Source organism: Centropristis striata, chromosome 10, assembly GCF_030273125.1.
Source record: "Centropristis striata isolate RG_2023a ecotype Rhode Island chromosome 10, C.striata_1.0, whole genome shotgun sequence".
Classification (NCBI taxonomy): Eukaryota; Metazoa; Chordata; class Actinopteri; order Perciformes; family Serranidae; genus Centropristis; species Centropristis striata.
Genome location: NC_081526.1, coordinates 32,787,629 through 32,807,354, shown reverse-complemented (window position 1 = coordinate 32,807,354; position 19,726 = coordinate 32,787,629). Strand labels below are relative to the sequence as shown.

At 37.1% G+C, this 19,726-nt stretch overlaps 2 protein-coding genes across 2 annotated transcripts in view; both read left to right on the top strand.

Annotated features, from left to right (window-relative positions):
* Window positions 1-74: 74 nt before the first annotated feature.
* Window positions 75-9,018, top strand: cnot9 (CCR4-NOT transcription complex subunit 9). Its single transcript, XM_059342700.1, has 8 exons — window positions 75-457; window positions 1,948-2,133; window positions 2,251-2,366; window positions 2,903-3,012; window positions 3,119-3,228; window positions 4,134-4,232; window positions 4,344-4,435; window positions 8,188-9,018. Exons 1-8 carry the CDS (start codon window positions 440-442, stop codon window positions 8,354-8,356), a joined length of 900 nt encoding a protein of 299 aa, XP_059198683.1. The 5' UTR covers window positions 75-439; the 3' UTR covers window positions 8,357-9,018.
* Window positions 9,019-13,558: 4,540 nt separating this feature from the next.
* plcd4b (phospholipase C, delta 4b) overlaps window positions 13,559-19,726 on the top strand; it is a 32,466-nt gene continuing 26,298 nt past the window's right edge. The window contains exon 1 of the mRNA XM_059342695.1: window positions 13,559-14,177. The gene's annotated coding sequence lies outside the window, so the exon portion shown is untranslated. The remainder of the gene's footprint in view (window positions 14,178-19,726) is intronic.

The window sequence follows — 19,726 nt, the reverse complement described above, 5'->3', positions numbered from 1 at the left end:
GCGGGAATGTGAACATTTACAACGGAAATGACAAGCGAGAGTTCGTCCCAGCGTCTCCTCTCGCGATATTTCAAATATTGAGGTTGCCTCCATTGCTAACACACACACAAAAAATCGCTATTGGATTATGTTGTAAATTGTTCCGTTTTTAGTTTTCGAGCGTCTTTTATTGCTCCAGATAAATGAAAAACAATGAAGTTTTGCTTTCCTGTTATCGCAATCAAGTTATTTAGCTTGTAATATTAATGTTCGCGCGTAACTACTGGTTTCCATTTGTCAAGCCGTTTAACGCTAGCGGCTAGCTAGCTTGAGCTAGCTGCTAGTGCTGTTGGTTACGCAAAGTTTGTTTCATTGAAGCTACATTAGTTAGCAAATACACTGGACTTCAACTGATACAGTGGTTTTAACAACACTTTGGGTCCGCAAAAAGCTTCAGAGGATGCTGGCGACGGGAGCTGTGAGTATCTAATATCAGTGTACCTTATTGTATGGCATCAACCACATTTCCCGTCTTTTGTTTGTTTTGCCTAGATTGTTAAAAACAATCTTATTAAACACTACATGACAGTAATATAACTTAACACATTGTATATTATGTTCCAACTCACATTTGAAGCTTTAGTGTTTACACTTAGTGAAATAATTAACCCTATAAAGCCAAGTGTATCATATTAGATCCAGTTATTTTTGAGACCTCTACATCATCAAAAACCTGATGTATACATGTGTTGAAGATAAACAAACTGAGCAACAAATTGCACAAAAATACCAGATGTAGCAAAAATGATATGCAGGTTCCACGAGTGGATCAGTCATTGCTGCATTAAAAAACTTCATATCAGCAGATGTATGATGTTGTGTTATATGGAAAAAATATGTATTTTGCATGTTTGAGGAAAAAGGAAAAGTTAAAAATGTTGTTGTTTGATGTTTTTGTTAGTTCAAGAAAAACAAACTGTGAGCAACAAATTGCACAAAAAGACCTGATGTATCAAATATGATACAAATTAGAATTCACATATGCAATTTATTTATTTTTTAAAATTCGTCAGCAAGTTAATAAGCACTCGGTTTTAAAAAAAATTGAATTTTCTGGCAATTATTTCATGGTTCAGGCTTTATTTATAGACCAGTCCACCATATTAAAATATTCTAGATGGCTTCTGCATTAACTTTTTACATTTCCCTTATTTAGCCTGGCATATTTAGTATATTTTTGAAACATAGGGATCTCAGGATATAGCTGCCTGCTCCCACAAAGTCAGATATGTTATTTTCCGATCCCTTGCTGTCAATTATGTGATACCCTACTGTGGCCATGTGTATATGTTATACATAACATGTGTTATGGTCAGCAAAATAGCACACAATCTTTCTCATACTATTGTACACAGTACATACAGTCTTGGAAAAAAATATTAGACCTCTCTTGTTTCCTTCAGTTTATTGTTCATTTTAATGCCTGGTACTAAAAGTACATTTGTTTAGAAAAATATAACGATGGCAACAAAATAGCTCATCAGAGTTTAATTTAAGAGCTGATATACATTTTCCATGGTTTTCTTGGTAATGGTTTAGGTCAGGCATGTCCAAACTATTCCACAAAGGGCCGTGTGGCTGCAGGTTTTCGTTCCAACCAAGCAGCAGCACACCAGACTGGACTCAGTTAATCAACTGATCTCAGTCTTCAGACAGTTGATTGGTCAAACTATGTGCTTTTGCTTGGTTGAAACGAAAACCTGCAGCCACACGGCCCTTTGTGGAATAGTTTGGACATGTCTGGTTTAGGTTATTATCAAGAAAACCATGGAAAATGGCTGTATGTGTGTTATATTGTTATGGTCAGCAAAATTGCACATAACCTTTCTGATACTAATTGTATACAGTATGTATGTTTACAATTTAATTGGATTGTGATGATTGATGCATTTACCCTTCCTTTTATAGGCCGTAACTAACGTCACAGCCCTGGCCCAGGTAGACCGGGAGAAGATCTACCAATGGATCAATGAATTGTCCAGCCCAGAGACCAGAGAAAATGCCTTGCTGGAGTTAAGCAAGAAACGTGAGTCAGTGCCAGACCTGGCACCAATGCTCTGGCACTCCTGTGGCACCATTGCTGCCCTGTTGCAGGTATGAACCAAGTCCCGACATATTTACATGTTTATGTTCATTATATCTGCTGTTGTGTGGCCTTCATGATGCGTTAAAATGATTTATTTCCTCATCTTATTTCTTTCTCTTTATTAGGAAATTGTGAACATCTATCCATCAATAAACCCACCAACCCTGACAGCTCACCAGTCTAACAGAGTTTGCAATGCCTTGGCACTTCTGCAGTGTGTTGCCTCACACCCAGAGACACGGTAAGGAGGATTTCATTAAATTAAAAATTGCAGTGTTTTTTGTAACTCCTTTGCTTTTTTTTAATGCGGCAGTGGCAGGCTTTCAGTCCTACTTAATCTATAGAGCAGAGGAAATGTATTCCTCTACACCTGACACAATATGCTCTAAATTTGTATAAACATCGTCAAATGTTGACGTATCATTCAGAACAGCGTCAAATCGTCACTTGCAAACAATTTCAATGAGACTTCATGTGACGATGTCATGTTGCAGTATAATTTTTTAGTGACTGTTAAAAGGTAATCCCCAAGAACTGATGTCTCTATCAGACACAAAACCTGACTCTTTTCCTTTTTATAAATTATTTTTTTTATTGATGTAGGAATATGCCTTACATCCAAAGACTGAGGCTCTAATCATTGTTTTTTTTATGTTTTTTTTTTGTGTCCATTGTCAGTAAAATCCATATAGTTATAAAGGTGATATCTGATATTTACTGTGTATATAAGTCTGGTAACGTTGATTTAAAACGCCTGACTTCTTTACTCCTTACCAGGTCGGCTTTTCTTGCCGCTCACATCCCTCTCTTCCTTTACCCTTTTCTGCACACTGTGAGCAAAACACGTCCATTTGAGTACCTGCGACTTACCAGCCTTGGAGTCATAGGTAAACTTTACTCCTGCTTATGTGTTTTTACTTTTGAAATGAAGGTTTCACATGAAAACTGTTCATTCATTGCTCTCATTAAGCTATTTTTCTGTGTTTAATGCAGGTGCTTTAGTCAAAACTGATGAACAAGAAGTGATTAACTTCCTCCTCACCACTGAAATCATCCCACTGTGTCTCCGCATCATGGAATCAGGGAGTGAGCTCTCCAAGACGGTACTTAATTAACAAAACAACTGCTTTTCATACAGTCCTCTTTATATACATATACCCAAGCTTGACTGTTAGTATGCAGTTATAGAAAAAAAAACCCTTGTCCAACCACAACAGTTTTTCCTTCAAGTACACTGTTAAAGAGACAGTTTTGTTCTTTTTAGTGGGGTTGTGCAAGCTAAAAGGGTACAGGAGTACCAGCATCTAATGTACTGCCTTGGACGGGGGTAGCAGCAAGTTAGCAGTATTTTGGCCACTTAAAAAAAAGTGTAATATTGCAAAACGTGTATACTATTAAGAAAATATTCACTATTTCACCTTGATGTTCAACAGCCCTTTACGACAGGAAACTGAAACTGTTATCAATGCTCTCTTTAAAGCTTCCAGACTTCTTTGACAACAACAGTTATTTTAGTCACAGAACACAGGGGTTGCTGGTCTACTGCTGCCTCGATCAATGTGTTATTGTGTTTGTGTGTGAACTCACACAATAACACAAACAAACTAACCCAGCAAGGCAGCGGTTGACCAGCAACTCCTGTCTTCTGTGAGTTAAAATTACTGTTGTTGTCAAAGGAATCAAGTGGTGGATAATAGATGGATATAACGGCTTCAGCTCCCTGTGGGAAAGTGCTGTTGGACCATAAGATAAAGTAGTGAAAATATTCAAAATATAGCATAAATGTGCCTCCATCCACAGCATTATATTGCTTAGCTTCCATACTGGTACTCTGCAAAACTTGTGTGTGTGGTGACCACCACCTACTGTAGATAATACACTGACTGTGAGTACCTCATACAACCAAACTATCCCTTTTAATTACTCATTCTGTGATCTAAATTATGTACCTAATCAGACTGTGATATCAGCTAACATCTCACAATTCTTCTCATTTTTTTGCTGGCAGGTTGCTACTTTCATACTGCAGAAGATCTTGTTGGACGACACAGGACTGGCCTATATATGTCAGACTTATGAACGTTTCTCCCATGTGGCCATGATCCTTGTAAGTGTTCATTCTGAAGCCACCGAAATTTATTGAATTCAACCTTCTGCCTTTCTCTGCACTGTGGCATTAATAGTATATTGAATATGATTTTGTTGTGTCTCTTTTCAGGGCAAAATGGTGCTCCAGCTCTCTAAAGAACCCTCAGCTCGCCTGTTGAAGCATGTTGTTCGCTGCTACCTTCGCCTCTCAGACAATCTCAGGTAGAGTAGCGTTCCACAGATACAGCATATATTAACTTTGGCTCTTGGCTTAATGGTGATTTGTGTAAGTGGGTTCCAGTTCCTCATGACCCTGGAACTTTTAACAGGGTAGAGAATATGACTGAATAATTTGATCACCATTACTCGCCACTAGAAGGAGCCATTACACAAATACAGTCTGTGGTGACTGTCAGTTAATCAGCCTATGGTCCGAACTGAATGTTTGTACACTTATTGTTTATGACATAATGATCAGAAACTGTGACTGCTATTTTGATAATCAATTTACAATTAATTTCTAAATACTTGGGTTTCAAGCATCAGCCTTGCAGATGTTAAATGTGTCATTAATGTTATCATAGAAAAAGGTCCTGAAGTCAGCAGTTCTTAAGATTAAGGTGATTTACATGGACCAATGCTGTTATCTTATCATAGTCAAATGTTATTTGACTATTCATTTGACCCAGAGAGAGGTCAGCAGCAGGGAATAATATCATAATTTTGCTTTTTGATCATCAGTGAAGCACATTGTTCACATTCAGAACTGAATGTTTGTACACTTATTGTTTATGACATAATGATCAGAAACTGTGACTGCTATTTTGATAATCAATTTACAATTAATTTCTAAATACTTGGGTTTTACAGCCTTGCAGATGTTAAATGTGTCATTAATGTTATCATAGAAAAAGGTCCTGAAGTCAGCAGTTCATAAAATGAAGGTGATTTACATGGACCAAATGCTGTTATCTTATCATAGTCAAATGTTATTTGACTATTCATTTGACCCAGAGAGAGGTCAGCAGCTCTTAAGAGGGAATAATATCATAATTTTGCTTTTTGATCATCAGCGAAGCACATAGTAAGGTCAGAAAAAAGAAAAGTACACTGCAAATTATTTGTTTCTTACCAAGATAAAAAAAAACAACTTAGATTTAGAAGGGTGAGATAATTTATTTTGTTTTAAGAGTTAATTTCTTATTTTAAGTGTTCAACATAATTATTTCTAGAAGAATCTTAATTCAAATTGAAATTATAATTGAAATTATTGGTCTATGCAGCAAGATAATTTCCCTCAGATTTCGTGTTTTATTTTGTTTTTAGACACACCTTTTTTGCAGTGTAGAAATAAACGGCTCTCTCAGTAATATTCAGATCTCCACAAAGCGGAAAGTCAAACAAGGGTTTTGATTCTTACACAGTATTTGCATAGCACCTAGACCTGCAATATAATCAAAAAAGACATGGTTATCTGACCCTTTATGACATGGTATCTTGTCAAAAGTTCTTGTGTTTTCATCAATGACTCTAATCAAGAGTACAGAGCTGCTTCCAGAACATCTTGTGGATGAATCCACCGCGTATGGCACACAGTACCGGGTTCTGCTAACCTGTTCACTGCAGGAAAGCGTTGTGTGTTTAAAATTTAAATTTAGCCCAGGGGTAGGCAACCTGTGGCTCTTCAGGCCATCAACATCGGATCCCTGTGGCTGTGACCAAAGAATTATACGAAATAATAAGTTATTTCTTTACATTTTAATTTATAATTGGTGTAGGCCCAATCAATTTGTGTTCTTCAATTGGGAAAATGTGTGGTTTATAAACGGCAGTAAAACATTTAATTTTTTACATTTTAGTCAACTGAAAGGTGCATCATAGCTCATGAAAGTCTACGGCCAGGCACCTTAACCTCTACATTTTGCCAACTTCAAGTCTAGTTTTGAATTTCCCTCGCCAGGCTATTTTTCCTGGGATGTTTCTGAGCAGTCTAGCCTTTTATTTGCACTTCGCTCCTCACAGCATTCCGACAAAACCATATTAATAACTGCTTATTGTGACCTATTAGTAATGTTGGTAGGCTGTTAAGGCTGTTATGTTTTCTTCTATTTTTTTGGTCAACAATAGCTCTTTTGTTAGTAAAGGTTGCCGACTCCTGGTCTAGCCCATTACAAGCTAGTATCTCATATAAGGCATATCAGGAAAGCATATATCATAGAAAGGTTATACTTGAAATGTAATAGATCGGTCTGTAATAATAAGCAGGAGAACCTCCAGAAATGGCAGCCTTTATCTAGAAATAGGCTGTGTCCCAAAGTCAAGGAAGGACCCTCAAACGGCTGAATTTGAAGGATACTTTGTCATCAACATCTGCCGAAGGACCGTCCCAATGTCCAGGATCCTCAGGACAGAGTCCTTCTTTTGCCCAAATTCCAAGGATGAATGTGTCTTCCATGCGCCGAGTACCCATAAAGCCTTGAGCACATCGGTCTACCCATGGGTCTACCGGGAGATTTAAAAATGGCGAGTGAAGAAACGGTGACGCCGGCGGCACAATATGAATTTAAATATACAAGTATTTTCAGTTTACACTGAATATTTGTTCTCACATAACTTACAAAACTTGTGTTCAAAGTCACGCAATAAACATCAACTTGATACATTGTCAATTAAGCAAAACCTATGGCGTCTCAGTCGCTTAAGTTATTAATTGTTCATTCTTATGCGTCAGATGATTTACTATGTGCAAAGTATGCGTAGCTGTGCCATACAGAAAGCTATAAATTTGTTTATTGTGTTAACAGGAACCGACATCCAATATTATCTGTTATTGTTTTTTATAAATAACCGTTATTGTACTGTACTGTAAAATAAAAATAAAATCATAGAACACATCTCCATGGTGAGTTATGCGCTGCTGCTTTTATGAAACTAAGTAGTGGCCAAAGTCAGCCAGGATCAGTCAAATATTCAGGCTTACTCCACTTTGTGGCTTTTACTTTCTAAAACGTGGAGATTCAACCTTAAAGCATCTTCTTCCATTTCCACAAATATGTGGAAGAGTGCTGATGCCAAAGCCACATCATCTTGTGAACTGGCTTAGAAATTGCAGCGCTGAATTTAAGCAATGACGCACAGCTGCACACTTGGAAGGCTGTTCCATTTGTGCGTTATACCAGTGATAGGAAGGACTCTGGCCCCGCCTTTGGAGGACCCGAATCTGAAGGAAGGATCCTTGACCTTGGGATACAGCCATAGACTCTGCTCTGCATCAGTTTATCACATATGTGTATGTAATCCAGATATACTGTAGGTAGGGGTGTGCCATATCGTATCGTTCACAATAACATCGGTATATTTTTTTTATGGTTAAAAAAAATGCATATCATGATATTGGCAACATTCCTACTTCTTGATGTAGTGGTTAAAGTTGTTTTAATCACAAAAAGCTACTTCGTCTCTGTCGCTAAACACATGCAGCTTTCAAAATAAGAGCACAGTGTGTTAACAGAATCCACCACAGAACTTACAAGACTGTCAAAATAAGATGCCTTAAATAAAACATACAAGAACCTTTATTCTCCTTTACAAAATGTCATGAAAATATGCCCCCGGAACCCCTTAATGGTTATTTTTTATTATTTTCTCATACTCAAGGGTCAAGAGTAAATTTTTTTGTATTTGGCAACTGTCGAGATTTGCACTTCACACTACATTTTAGATTTTTATTTATTTATACAGACTAAAAAAAATCATATTTTCTATATCTTTTTAAGTATTTGGTAATATCGTCAAGAATATCGTTATCGCAAAAATAACCTGAAATATCGTGATATTCTTTTAGGGCCATATCGCCCACCCCTAACTGTAGGTACAGAGGTGCAGACTGGTTCACCACCAATATGAGAAGCTGTGTTCTTTTTAGATCAGGGTGTTGACAGAAAAGTACATTGGTTTGTGATTTTCCCCCTCAGAGCCAGAGAAGCCCTGCGTCAGTGTCTGCCAGACCAGCTGAAGGACAGCACCTTTGCCCAGGTGCTGAAGGACGACACCACCACCAAGCGCTGGCTGGCTCAGCTGGTGAAGAACCTGCAGGAGGGCCAAGTCACCGACGCCAGAGGCATCCCACTGGCCCCGCAGTGATGAGGACAAAGTGTGTGTCCACTGCAGGCACACAAGGACTCTCTCATCACTGTCTAGATTTTGTATTTTGCCAAATGTGGTGCTAAGACTGTCTGCAAAGTGATGGACAGCGAAGAACAAATAATAAAGGAAGATTTCTTTTGCTTTCCGATAGATCATTTACAGCAGTTTTTTGTCACTTCTTCACCACTGCAAACCTGTTTTTTAAGAGTCTGATTGTAGACTTTCCAAACTGATTCTGATAGCTGGTACTTGAGAATAAGATGTTATTTTATTCTGGTATTTGTTAATGAGGGAAATGTTTTTGGCAAGATTTCTCAAATTTGGTTTAGTAGGAGCTGTGTTAAAGATATGTCTGAGTAAGATATTTTACAGTTAAACAATCACCTATCATAACAAAACAAGAGTCATTTTTTTTTACAGTAAACTTCACTGAAAGTTATGTTAAGTATGAAAAAAATTAAGGTAAAATATAAATTAAAATGCAGTCTGTAGAACACTTATTGCTGCAGTTTACCGCACTGAACATATCAGTACAGATTTAAGACTAATGTCAGCTGTCCCAAAATATTTGTCCACTCTTGTCTTTTCCCCTGTAACTTCCTGGAACATTACCCTGTTATTTTTGCTTCTTGCTTTTCAAATAAGACTTTTTAATCTTCTGTATGGCTAGTTGTGTCTGTTCTGTGGTTTGATATTCCAGTATATGCAGCACTTCTGTTGCTGGTTTTGTATTTGGCGGCCCAGTAATGAAATTACTTGTCAGGAGTGAAATCCTGTGAGAAGATGATCTTGTTCAAGATATTTTACAACGTTAAAATACAGGTGCATCTCAATAAATTAGGATATCATAGAAACGTTTATGTTAATACAATTCAAAAAAGTGGAAAAAAATTATATAGATCCATTACACACAGAATGAAACATGTCTTAATTTTTTTATTTCTTCTAATTATGATTATGGCTTACATTTAATGAAGACCTAAAAAAAAAAAATTCAAAAATGTTTAATATAACAAAAGACCAATTTCAAAAAGTATGTTTAATATGGAAATGTTGGCCTCTGAAAAGTATGTCCATCTATATGACTCAATACTTGGTTGGGGCTGTTTGACTTGAACTACTGGAAATGAACTTTTCCATCATATTCTAATGTATTAAGATGCAAGATGCAGACAACTTCCTCAGTTAGTTTTCTCCTTTATCGTACAGTTTCTGCACAAATCAGAGGCAATTTTTTTTCTTCCATTTCCATTTAATTCATCAACATCAGGATGTCAATGCATCAGGAAGAGGCTTTGTCGACACAGCGACGGGTCATTTCAAGTTGAAACATTTCAACTTGTGTGAATATGCCAATGACACAAATTTCCCAAAGTGCGAATATGCATCAACAGTCATGGAAAAAGTGATTAGACCCTTGTTTTCTTCAATGTCTTGATGATTTTAATGCCTGGTACAACTAAAGGTACATTTGTTTGGACACATAATAAAAATAGCTGATAAGAGTTTAATTTAAGAGCTGTGTTCTAGCCATTTTCTATGGTTTTCTTGATAATAAACAAAATCATTATCAAGAAAACCACGGAAAATGTCTAGATATCAGCTCTTAAATCAAATTCTTATGAGCTATTTTTAGGGCCCGAGCAGGCAACAACCTGCGAGGTCCCTATTGTATTTCGTTGAGCTGTGGCTCACCAATCAGTCTGCTAGACCACTTTACTATTTTGTTGACTGAGTTTTTATTTTTCAATGAGAGGTTGCCGTCGGGGTGTGTAGGTTACAGGGGTCAGTCTATACCACCCCTATGAATTTCATTGCCTTAAGTGTTATAGTGTGGCCACGGTACCAAATATGAAATTAGACTGCCACCACAGTGCCACCGAGGGGCCGATCAATAAAACCTTAAAGGGTTATCCTCAGGAGGGCATTGACAATAATTGTACCAAGTTTTGTATAATAATGCACAAACTATCCCTTTAATCCTCATACAGTGTCTGAAGGAGGACTCTTAACTGATATGTATAAGTTAGAAGATGTACATTTACTCAAGTAATGGACTTAAAGTAAAATTTTGAGGTACTTTTATGTACATTTTATGTAACTTTATACTTCTACTCCACTACATTTTGAGACATATATTGTACTTTTTATTCCTCTACATTTAGCTGACAGCTTTAGTTACTTTTCAGATTTAAAATGAAAAACATGATACATTTAAAATGATTACCCATTTTTATACATTAAACCACTTAAAAGTTTATTAGGTAGTTAAAATGAGCGGAGTGGAGTCATTTCACAGTGTGGTATTAGTACTTTTACCGAAGTAAAGGATCTGAACACTTCTTCCACCACCACTGTCTTTTTTACTTCTTTACTTTTTTTTTTTTTTTGCAGAAGTGCCGGAAAAGCCGCGCATGCGTAGAATAAAAAATAAAAAATAATATATAATATAAAAATAATATAAAAATATTTTTTTTATTTTTTTATTTTTTCCCAAAAAAATGTACCTTTAGTTGTACCAGGCATTAAAATGAACAAGAAACTAAAGAAACGAGGGTGGTCTAATATTGTTTTCCATTTTTCTGGCACACTAAATAGTGTAGTAGTATGGGTATTGGAACGCCCCCCTTCATTTTAAACAATTGTTATTGTGCCCTCAGGATGTTAATAGTTAATGTAATAATCCCTTTGACATGGGGTAAGAGGAACTGCTTTCAGAACAACTGGTGACATTGATTTTGAAGGACACATTTTGTTATGACCACTTTAGTTGACAAAATGGTGGGAATGGTCAATACAAAGCCATAGTTTCTGATCATTTTTCAGTCAGTTGATTAATTAAATTGTTTGACAACAAATGCAGTGGCAGTGTTTTGATGAAGTTTTGAAATTGAGAGCTAGTTTAGTCAAGTTATTTTCAAGCTAGATTCATACTCTGACAGACAGATCGGAGAGAGTATCTCACCTGTGCTTTCAGAGTGCTCACTCTAACAGCCCTACAGACTACTCTGATGAGCCATAATTCCCTTTCACCAGTACATTAACAGATTGTAGCCCCCAATAGGCTCCATTATCCTCACAGCGACTGAGATGAACAACATCCATCGCGGAAACACCTTCGCTCAAACATTCCATTTGTGAGAAAACCTGATCCCCACAGAGCTATTCCTAAGTGTGCCTTCTGTGTTTTTGTCTATTTCCCCTTTATGAGGAGAAAGCTACAATAAAGTCATTATAGGCCTGGACCAGGGACCCTTTCAAATGGAAGTACATTAGCTTGGCTGGGCCGACAATTGGGAGAGTGATGTTTTCCATTTGTATGTTGCTCTGTTAAGATGCAGGTTCCACATTGTCATCCACTAATAACCTCCATGATCTGTTTGCATGGTTTAAACCAGTGGTTTCAAACTTTTTTGGGCCCAAGGCCAGTGGCGGTTCTACACAGGGGCTTACAGAATTAAAAAATTAATAATAAATGAATAACGATGAACAACGGAACAATATCTCATTGTACACAAAAGGAACCCAGAATGTGTTTGTGTATGTGTGTATATATATATATATATATATATATATATATATATATATATATATATATGCATTTCTCTTTGAAAGCCTGAGGAAAATGGGCCATTCAAGACATTGTTCAGAAGAACAGCGTACTTTGATTAAAAAGTTGATTGGAGAGGGGAAAACGTATGAAGAGGTGTAAACAATTATAGGCTGTTCAGCTAAAATGATCTCCAATGCTTTAAAATGGAGAGCAAAACCAGAGACACGTGGCAGAAAACGGAAGACAACCATCATAATGGATGGAAGAATAATCAGAATGGCAAAGGCTCAGCCAATGATCAGCTCCAGGATGATCAAAGACAGTCTGGAGTTACCTGGAAGTGCTGTGACAGTTAGAAGACGTCTGTGTGAAGCTAATCTATTTACAAGAGTCCCCCGCAAAGTCCCTCCGTTAAAAAAAAGGCATGTGCAGAAGAGGTTACAATTAGCCAAAGAACACATCAACTGGCCTGCTAATATTATGAATACTACTGTATATATATATATATATATATATATACAGTAGTGTTCATAATAATAGCAGTCCAATGTGACTAACCAGATTAATCCAGGTTTTTAGTATATTTTTTATTGCTACACATCACTGAACTTACTACTTTACTTCTTAAACTGTCCTATATAAATTCTTACTAGGACATATTTGACCTAAACCTAGATCAGAGGTTTTGTAGCCTAAATTCAATGAAACTGCAGCCTTTTTTTTTTTTCAACCACAATCTGCACGAGTATGTAAAATGATGCAACGAACGGCTATATGGGTCGTTTTAACCAAAGACTCATAAGGGTCACTATTGGTTGTTTCAGCAGGTGCAAGTGACAAGACAGGTGCTTTAACCAGCTAATCCACAGAGCCTCCATCTAACTCTTTTTGTGCCTAAAGCTAAACAACCTGCGACCGCTTGACATTAACATTACCCACATGTTTAAAATAGCAATTATGACATTTACAAGTCTACAATGTCATTTAGCAGACACTTTTATTCAAATCGATGTACAAAGGAGATTTAATACAGCACCAGCAAAGATGACGCCAAGAAACATAGCAAGAGTAAGTGCCGTGGGTTTAGTTTGAGTCAGTTCAGTGCAATACTTGTCGTAATCATCTCTGTAGATCAAGTGTGAAGGTGTTTAGTAAAGCGCTGGTCTTCAGTCTCTTCTTAAAGATTGAGAAGGACGCAGCAGAGTTTCCCTAGGATGGAGTTTGGAAGTTGGTTCCACCACCGGGGCACCACAGAGGAGAAGAGTCTGGTCTGAGACGTAGAGCCCTTCAGCTGTGGAGGTTTGTGGGCCTGAACATTTAGATATGAGGACACGATGATCTCCTGCTGCCAGTAACAGGCTCATTTTGACCATACTGCTGTGAGTCATACTGCATTAATAGTGTGTGGTTGTCACAAAATTCCACAGCACACACATTGGGAACCACTGGTTGAAACTATAATCAATTTATTTTCACATGCACGTTGGACAGTTGAGGTCTATAGATTGGCGTGAGTGTGGTAGTAAAAACGGCATCTACCAAAAAGACTCTGCAGTGTGTGGCATACTGCCAAATTCTGCAGCATAATTCCTTTATCAGGGTTTACTCAGATTGTTGCAATCTCCAGATATCAGATTTCAGGATAGATGTTTTTTTTCTTGCACAATATGTAATTCTCATTGTTTTATGGTTTCCTCAACACAGCAGGCTTTTTTCCCAGAATTGTTATTGTTATCAGTGCTGATACAGAAACACAAGAGTCACTCTGGAGAGCATCAGCTATCACGCAGAGGATGAGAGAGAAAGACGGACAGAACGAGACTGGAAGGGAGTGACCCTGACCAGATGTGTTGAAGGGGTCTGCGGATGGCGGAGTAAGGGAGTGGCACGAAAGGAAGGAAGGCCGAGGGGAAGGGGGTGTGGAGGAGGAGGAGGAGGAGGAGGAGGAGGATGCGGAGGGAGCAGAGCGTACCAGCGTGCGGCAGCAGCAACTAGGGAATCAGGTTTCCCAGACCGAGCAGTAAGAGGGGAGGAGAGAGGAGGCTGAGCCAGATTTCCCTTCAGACACTCCCAGTCTTTTAAGGCCCAGAGCTCAGCTAACAGTCCCTGGACTCTCCTTAGGTCTGGATCTCAGCGTGCAGGGCCAGTTTGACATACACACCTCCCTGAACCTTATCTCAACCCTCTCAGTTTCTGAGGCCTTCCCTAGCAGAGCTGTCTCCTGAAGAGTACCTACCTCTGGAGGTCTGACTCCTCATATCCCTGGTGAGTATAACTCTTTTTCTCTATCAAGGAGTTTCTTTCTGTAGCTGCAGTTGCATACAGTACAGGCTTTGCTAAAGTGATTCTGTTATGTCATATTTCTGCCTCTGGTTCTAATTTACTGTGCACTAAGCTCCCTCCCCGCAGAAGTGTGGAGTTATGTATGGATTTTATAGGACGGACACTTATTTGTTGAATTCTTCACAGACGTGTGTGCAGGAAAAAGGAAATGCAACATTCTTGAGATGGATAAAACAGATTTAAACTTTAAACTAGAAAGAGACTACAAACAGGTAGTGTTCATAACTGAGTTGGTTATTCCCAATTTCCATCATGTCAGATGCCCATTAGTCATGTGTTTGTGTGTGCGGTCAGTAAACTCCTTGAAGAAGTGGCCTCGTGTGACTCATCCAGCCTGAGGAGAGAGCCAATCCAAAAGCATGGCCCCAAAAATAAAACATAATGTGACCTAATTACAGCTTAAAAGTCTGCACGTTATGCATGAAGGAGGGTGTGTAAAACTTTCAACAGTAGAATCTGAACAATGTCTTTGACGTGGCTCTTCAGTGAAGGAACAACACATAAATGTGGACATCAGTTTATGGAGCAAATAGCTGTGGAAAATAAGCCTCACTTTCATGGTCAGTCTGTTTTTTCCAGTAGGAGTGTGATATTAAGCTGTGAAGCTGCAGTGAATGCATTCCTTGCATCATGTCAGTCATACTGCGGCGAGAACTCTATTTCATTTTCTCCTAAAGGTGCCAGGGAGGGGGGCTGGCACAGGGGGTTGTAAAACACATAGAACCAAAGACTGGATCTTGTTGTTTCAGGAGACAATGAGAGGAAAGGATAGCTGTCAGACAGGAATACAGATAAACAGACTTTAGAAAACCTTCCCTTTTCAGGAAGCGTTTGATCCACATTTATCAGCGAACAACAGAGATAGCAGGAGTTTATCAGTTTTCACTGATATGCAGCAAGTTTACAGCACATTTGCCTCATTCGGTGCATCGCTCTGCTTTTAATTAGACACATTACGAGAGTGCAGGATAGGAGGGGTTGTATGGCGGTCAGATTGCAACATTCACAGACAGCATTGTTAGCAGCCCTGTGAGGCTGCGCAGTGGTGCCTTGAGCTAATGTTAGCATGCTAACAAGCTCACAGTGGCAATATTGATGCTCAGCAGTAGAGGTGGGGGGAAAATCGATAGAGCATAGTATTGCGATATTGTGCGTGGCAATATTTTATCGATTCATGGACGCCAAGTATTAATATTGCGTCCCGACGGCCGTCAGTATTTTCACCATTTTTGTTTTTTTCTGGAGGCCATAGCAGGCTCACTGTTAGGAATATACTGAATATACTGGCATGATATGAAACTAGATCTAAGGAATCTATAGGCACCACTTGCGTCAGGATATTGTGTTGGGACGAAATAACGCTGCTAAGTTAGATTTTTTTTTTTTTAATGTTTCATTCAAAAAAATTTATAAAATGTTGCAGTTGTTGTCATCCATACATGTTTGATTTCAGTTCAGTTTAGTTTGACTGAATACTTTGTTGGTCAGTCTTGTGAAGAAATAAAAAGACTGAAGTTAGATGAATAGACTGAGAATTTTCTCTTATTTGACAAAACAATTCTTGATTGAATTTAATTTTGTGGACACAAAATGCAGTTAAACAGTTAAATCACAATATATTGTATCGCAATACTTACTATGTCACAAAATGCTTAAAATCGCAATAATATCGTATTGTGACTCAAGTATCAGGATAAAATCATATCATGGGGCCTCTGGGGATTCACACCTCTACTTAGAAGTTATCAAATTCACCATGTCCACCATATTGGTTACCATCACCAAGTAGATTTTTTCCAGTTCAGTTTGTTCGCCATAAAAAAAGAACCCATTCAATTTTGGAATTGATATGAATTACAGCGTCCCTCTAGTTTACAGTTTACAAGCTGAGGCTAAGGGGAATTTCATTAGTTTAATCATGAATGACATGAATGAGACATTTAAAGAAAAAAGTTTGTACTTTGAAGAAAAAACTAAAAAAATAGCTCTGATGATAGATAAAACAAGTTGGGGTCCCGACCCCAATTGGGGTCGCGAGATGATTTCTAGGGGTCACCAAATCATTTTGGAAGTCAGCTCTTTCTCCACTGTGTTAAAGTGTTCATGTGTTAATGTGTTTTAGTCTTTTTGGTCAATTAATGTCCTTTTTTTTGGGTCATTTTGTGTTTTTATTTAGTCATTTTGTGTCTTTTTTTGATCATTTTGTGTCATTTTGTGGTCAATTTGATTCTTTTTTGGGTAATTTTGTGTCTTTTCTGACAAATCCCAAATTAGCAAGTTATTACTTTCCAAGGAGTCTCTGGCTTGAAGCTGACTGTTACACACCCAGGAGGTCTGAATGGACCTTTAAACTTATAGCAAAGGACTTAGATTAAAAGTAACAATGAAATATAAAAAATATATAAATGCACAGACAGAGAGATGTTTTAGTTGTTGTCTGCTTCATTATTTGTCCAAAATTCATTGTATCGACTGAGTTTGTATGATCTGAACTGTGAGATTCTGTTCAGTGAGCGGGGGTCGCAGACAACATGCATGTTAAATTGGGGGTCGCCACTCAAAAAGGTTGAGAACTACTGCTCTAGAGTGGCCTTGAAATAAAGAAGATGTGATACAGTGCCATATAGGCTGGCCCATTAATGCTTCTGCAAACTGGTGCTCCCCCACATGCAGCTGGGGCCCCCACTGAGGCTACAAAACCACTAAACATGTTGTGTATGATACATGAAAGCTCCCTTTTTATTGAGGGCATATTTTTGTAGCACGTAACTACAGAATTTTGAAATCAGAACCCCATAGCAATTGCATTTCAATCACATGTAGTTTTTATTTATTTAAAAAGGGCCACATTTAGAAGATTAAAGTTGTAAATGTTGAATTAATTAAATAATATTAATAATATTTATATTAATTAATTATTAATTAAGTTAATTTTTTTTTTACTTTATTCTCGTAATTATTTACAACTTTATTTTTGTAAACAATTCAATATTTTTGACTTTATTCTCGTAATTCTTTTTTTTCCTCTAAATGTGGCCCTAATACTCCACGGCCCTCATTTTAACAACTCTTCCTCCTCTAATTTATTAAATATTTCGGTAACGCTTTATATTAAGGTCCTTGTAATAACCATTAATTAACAAGTAATAAGGCATTGTTCTCGCTTTAGATCCCTTTAGCTGCAAAAAGCATAGTTAACTGTTAACAAGTGCATAGTTAACTTATAATAGATGAGCAATAAAGTATATTTTAATATCAATAAGCAAACAAAAGATTAATAAAGGCATGGCAAAGACATAATGGGTGTTTGTAATGCTATTATGAAGAATTATAAGATACTCATGAGGCTTTTATTAATGTTCTTATTATAAATCTCTTATAGCCTGCTATTAGCTGTATTATAATGCCATTATTAACACTTATATAGGCTTATAAACACACAGTAATGTTAATAAGCATCTTGTAAGGACTTACAAGGGCCTTATTACTTGTTAATTAATGGTTATTACAAGGACCTTAATATAAAGCGTTACCAATATTTCTACTTTATTCTCGTAATTCATTTCATTATTGTCGTTCATTTAGTTATTGTCGTAATAAATTAAATATTTTCAACTTTATTCTTCTAGTTAATTCAACATTTTACAACTTTAATCTCGTAATTCATTTTTTATTTTTTTCTAAATGTGGCCTTAATGGTCCGTTGTACATTACAATCACATTTAGTTAATTAAAGAAATTAACAAAAAAGTTTTTTTCATCTGTCTGCTGATGTTTATTAACCAATAAGGCCGAAGTGACCACAGACTGCTGAGAATGCGATTTTTTTGAGTCAGCACACAGAGTGCAAGCGTTGCCAAGCTGCATGCAGATAATGAATGAGTAGAGTTCGATTATGTGAGTGGATCAAAATTTTAATGCTGACAAGCCTGAAATACCTCAGACTACAGTGCCCACAGTCTAATACATCCTTTCAGATCAGTATCCTCTCTTTCTTCAACCGAACTGTGTGAGTTATACACTGGGGTTGATGGCCTGCTCTGGCCACTCCAAGGATCAGTCATTGGTATACTTTCATATATAAGGTATTGCTGAGACTTCTGCCTATTTAACTTTGTACCCTAATTGCTCAGAGAAGTGCTGGTCCTTATTCTTTCCATTCTCAAGATCTTTTGCTTCGCTCTGTTCCATATGCCTGTACTGAATTGGGTAAAAGGGCTTTTGTCCACTCTGCACCTTTTGCATGGAATAAGACAGAAAGACTGGAAACTAATAGAGTTAATCTCATTAAACGCTCTTAAATCTAAACAGAGAGTACTTGAGGACGACTCTATAATACGTGTTTTTCATTATCTGTTTGTAAATCTAATCATTTTGGCTTTTTTGTTTGGCTTGGTTTGTGTTTAAACCCTAAACTCTGCACATTTCTCCACATAAATTTGCACCAAGTTGTATATAGTATATTATTATTATTGTATATTTGTATATTGTTAAAAGTCTTTTCTTAGATTGTTTATTTTTTATCTTTATCTTAAAAATTGTGTGAAACTTTGCGGCTGTAACAAAGAAATTTCCCCACTGTGGGATTAATAAAGTCAAATCTGAATCTGAATCTAAAGACAAGTGTATCATATTTGATACATACGTTTTTGAGACATCTACATCATCAGTATGATATATTTTTCCCCTGAAAAACCTGATGTATACATGTGTTGAAGATAAACAAACCAGATGTAGCAAAAATTATATGCAGGTCCCCCTGGTGGATCAGTCATTGCTGTGTGAAAACTTCATATCAGCAGATGTATGATGTTATGTTATATGGAAAAAAATGTTTTTGCATGTTTGAGGAATATGTTGAAAGGAAAGTCAAAGTCTTAATAGGTTAAAAATGTTAGGGTTTATATATTTATATATAAAGTCTGACCAACAAATAACACAAAAAGACTTGATGTATCAAATATGATACAAATTAGTCAGCAGGTTCAATAAACACTCCAATTTAAAAAAAAAAAATCTGGCAAATATTTCATGGTTCAGGCTTTTATAAATGTTTGTAATTTGTAAATGTGTAATTTTGTAACTGTTTTGTATTTGCTGCTGTCTACCTTGGACAGGTCTCCCTTGGAAAAAAAGGTTCTTAATCTCAGTGGGATTTTCCTGGTTAAAAAAGATTATAATAATAATATACGCTTCAGTTTCTGGACACAGAGGTCAGGGCCAGCAGACCTGGAGCAGGAAGGGATTCAGTATTCAGAGACACTTCAGCGGAGCAGTGACTTGCTAATTCAGGAGTTTGAACCCAGCTTCCTTTCATCCTACACAGCAGAATGGCTGATTAATAAATGTGATGGATGGATATGTTTTATGTGACATTGTAGGTGTAAAGCGTTTTACAGTAGTCATGAGCATTCTATGCAGTGAAGTGTTACGTTAGTGCTGATAAACTGAGAGTTTCAGAGTTTTGTTCA

Bases quoted from the DNA above. Each gene is read 5' to 3' on its own strand.
- cnot9 (XM_059342700.1), top strand. The intron at 3,013-3,118 runs GTAAACTTTACT...TGTTTAATGCAG, and splicing joins TACCAGCCTTGGAGTCATAG to GTGCTTTAGTCAAAACTGAT. The intron at 4,436-8,187 runs GTAGAGTAGCGT...TTTCCCCCTCAG, and splicing joins CGCCTCTCAGACAATCTCAG to AGCCAGAGAAGCCCTGCGTC.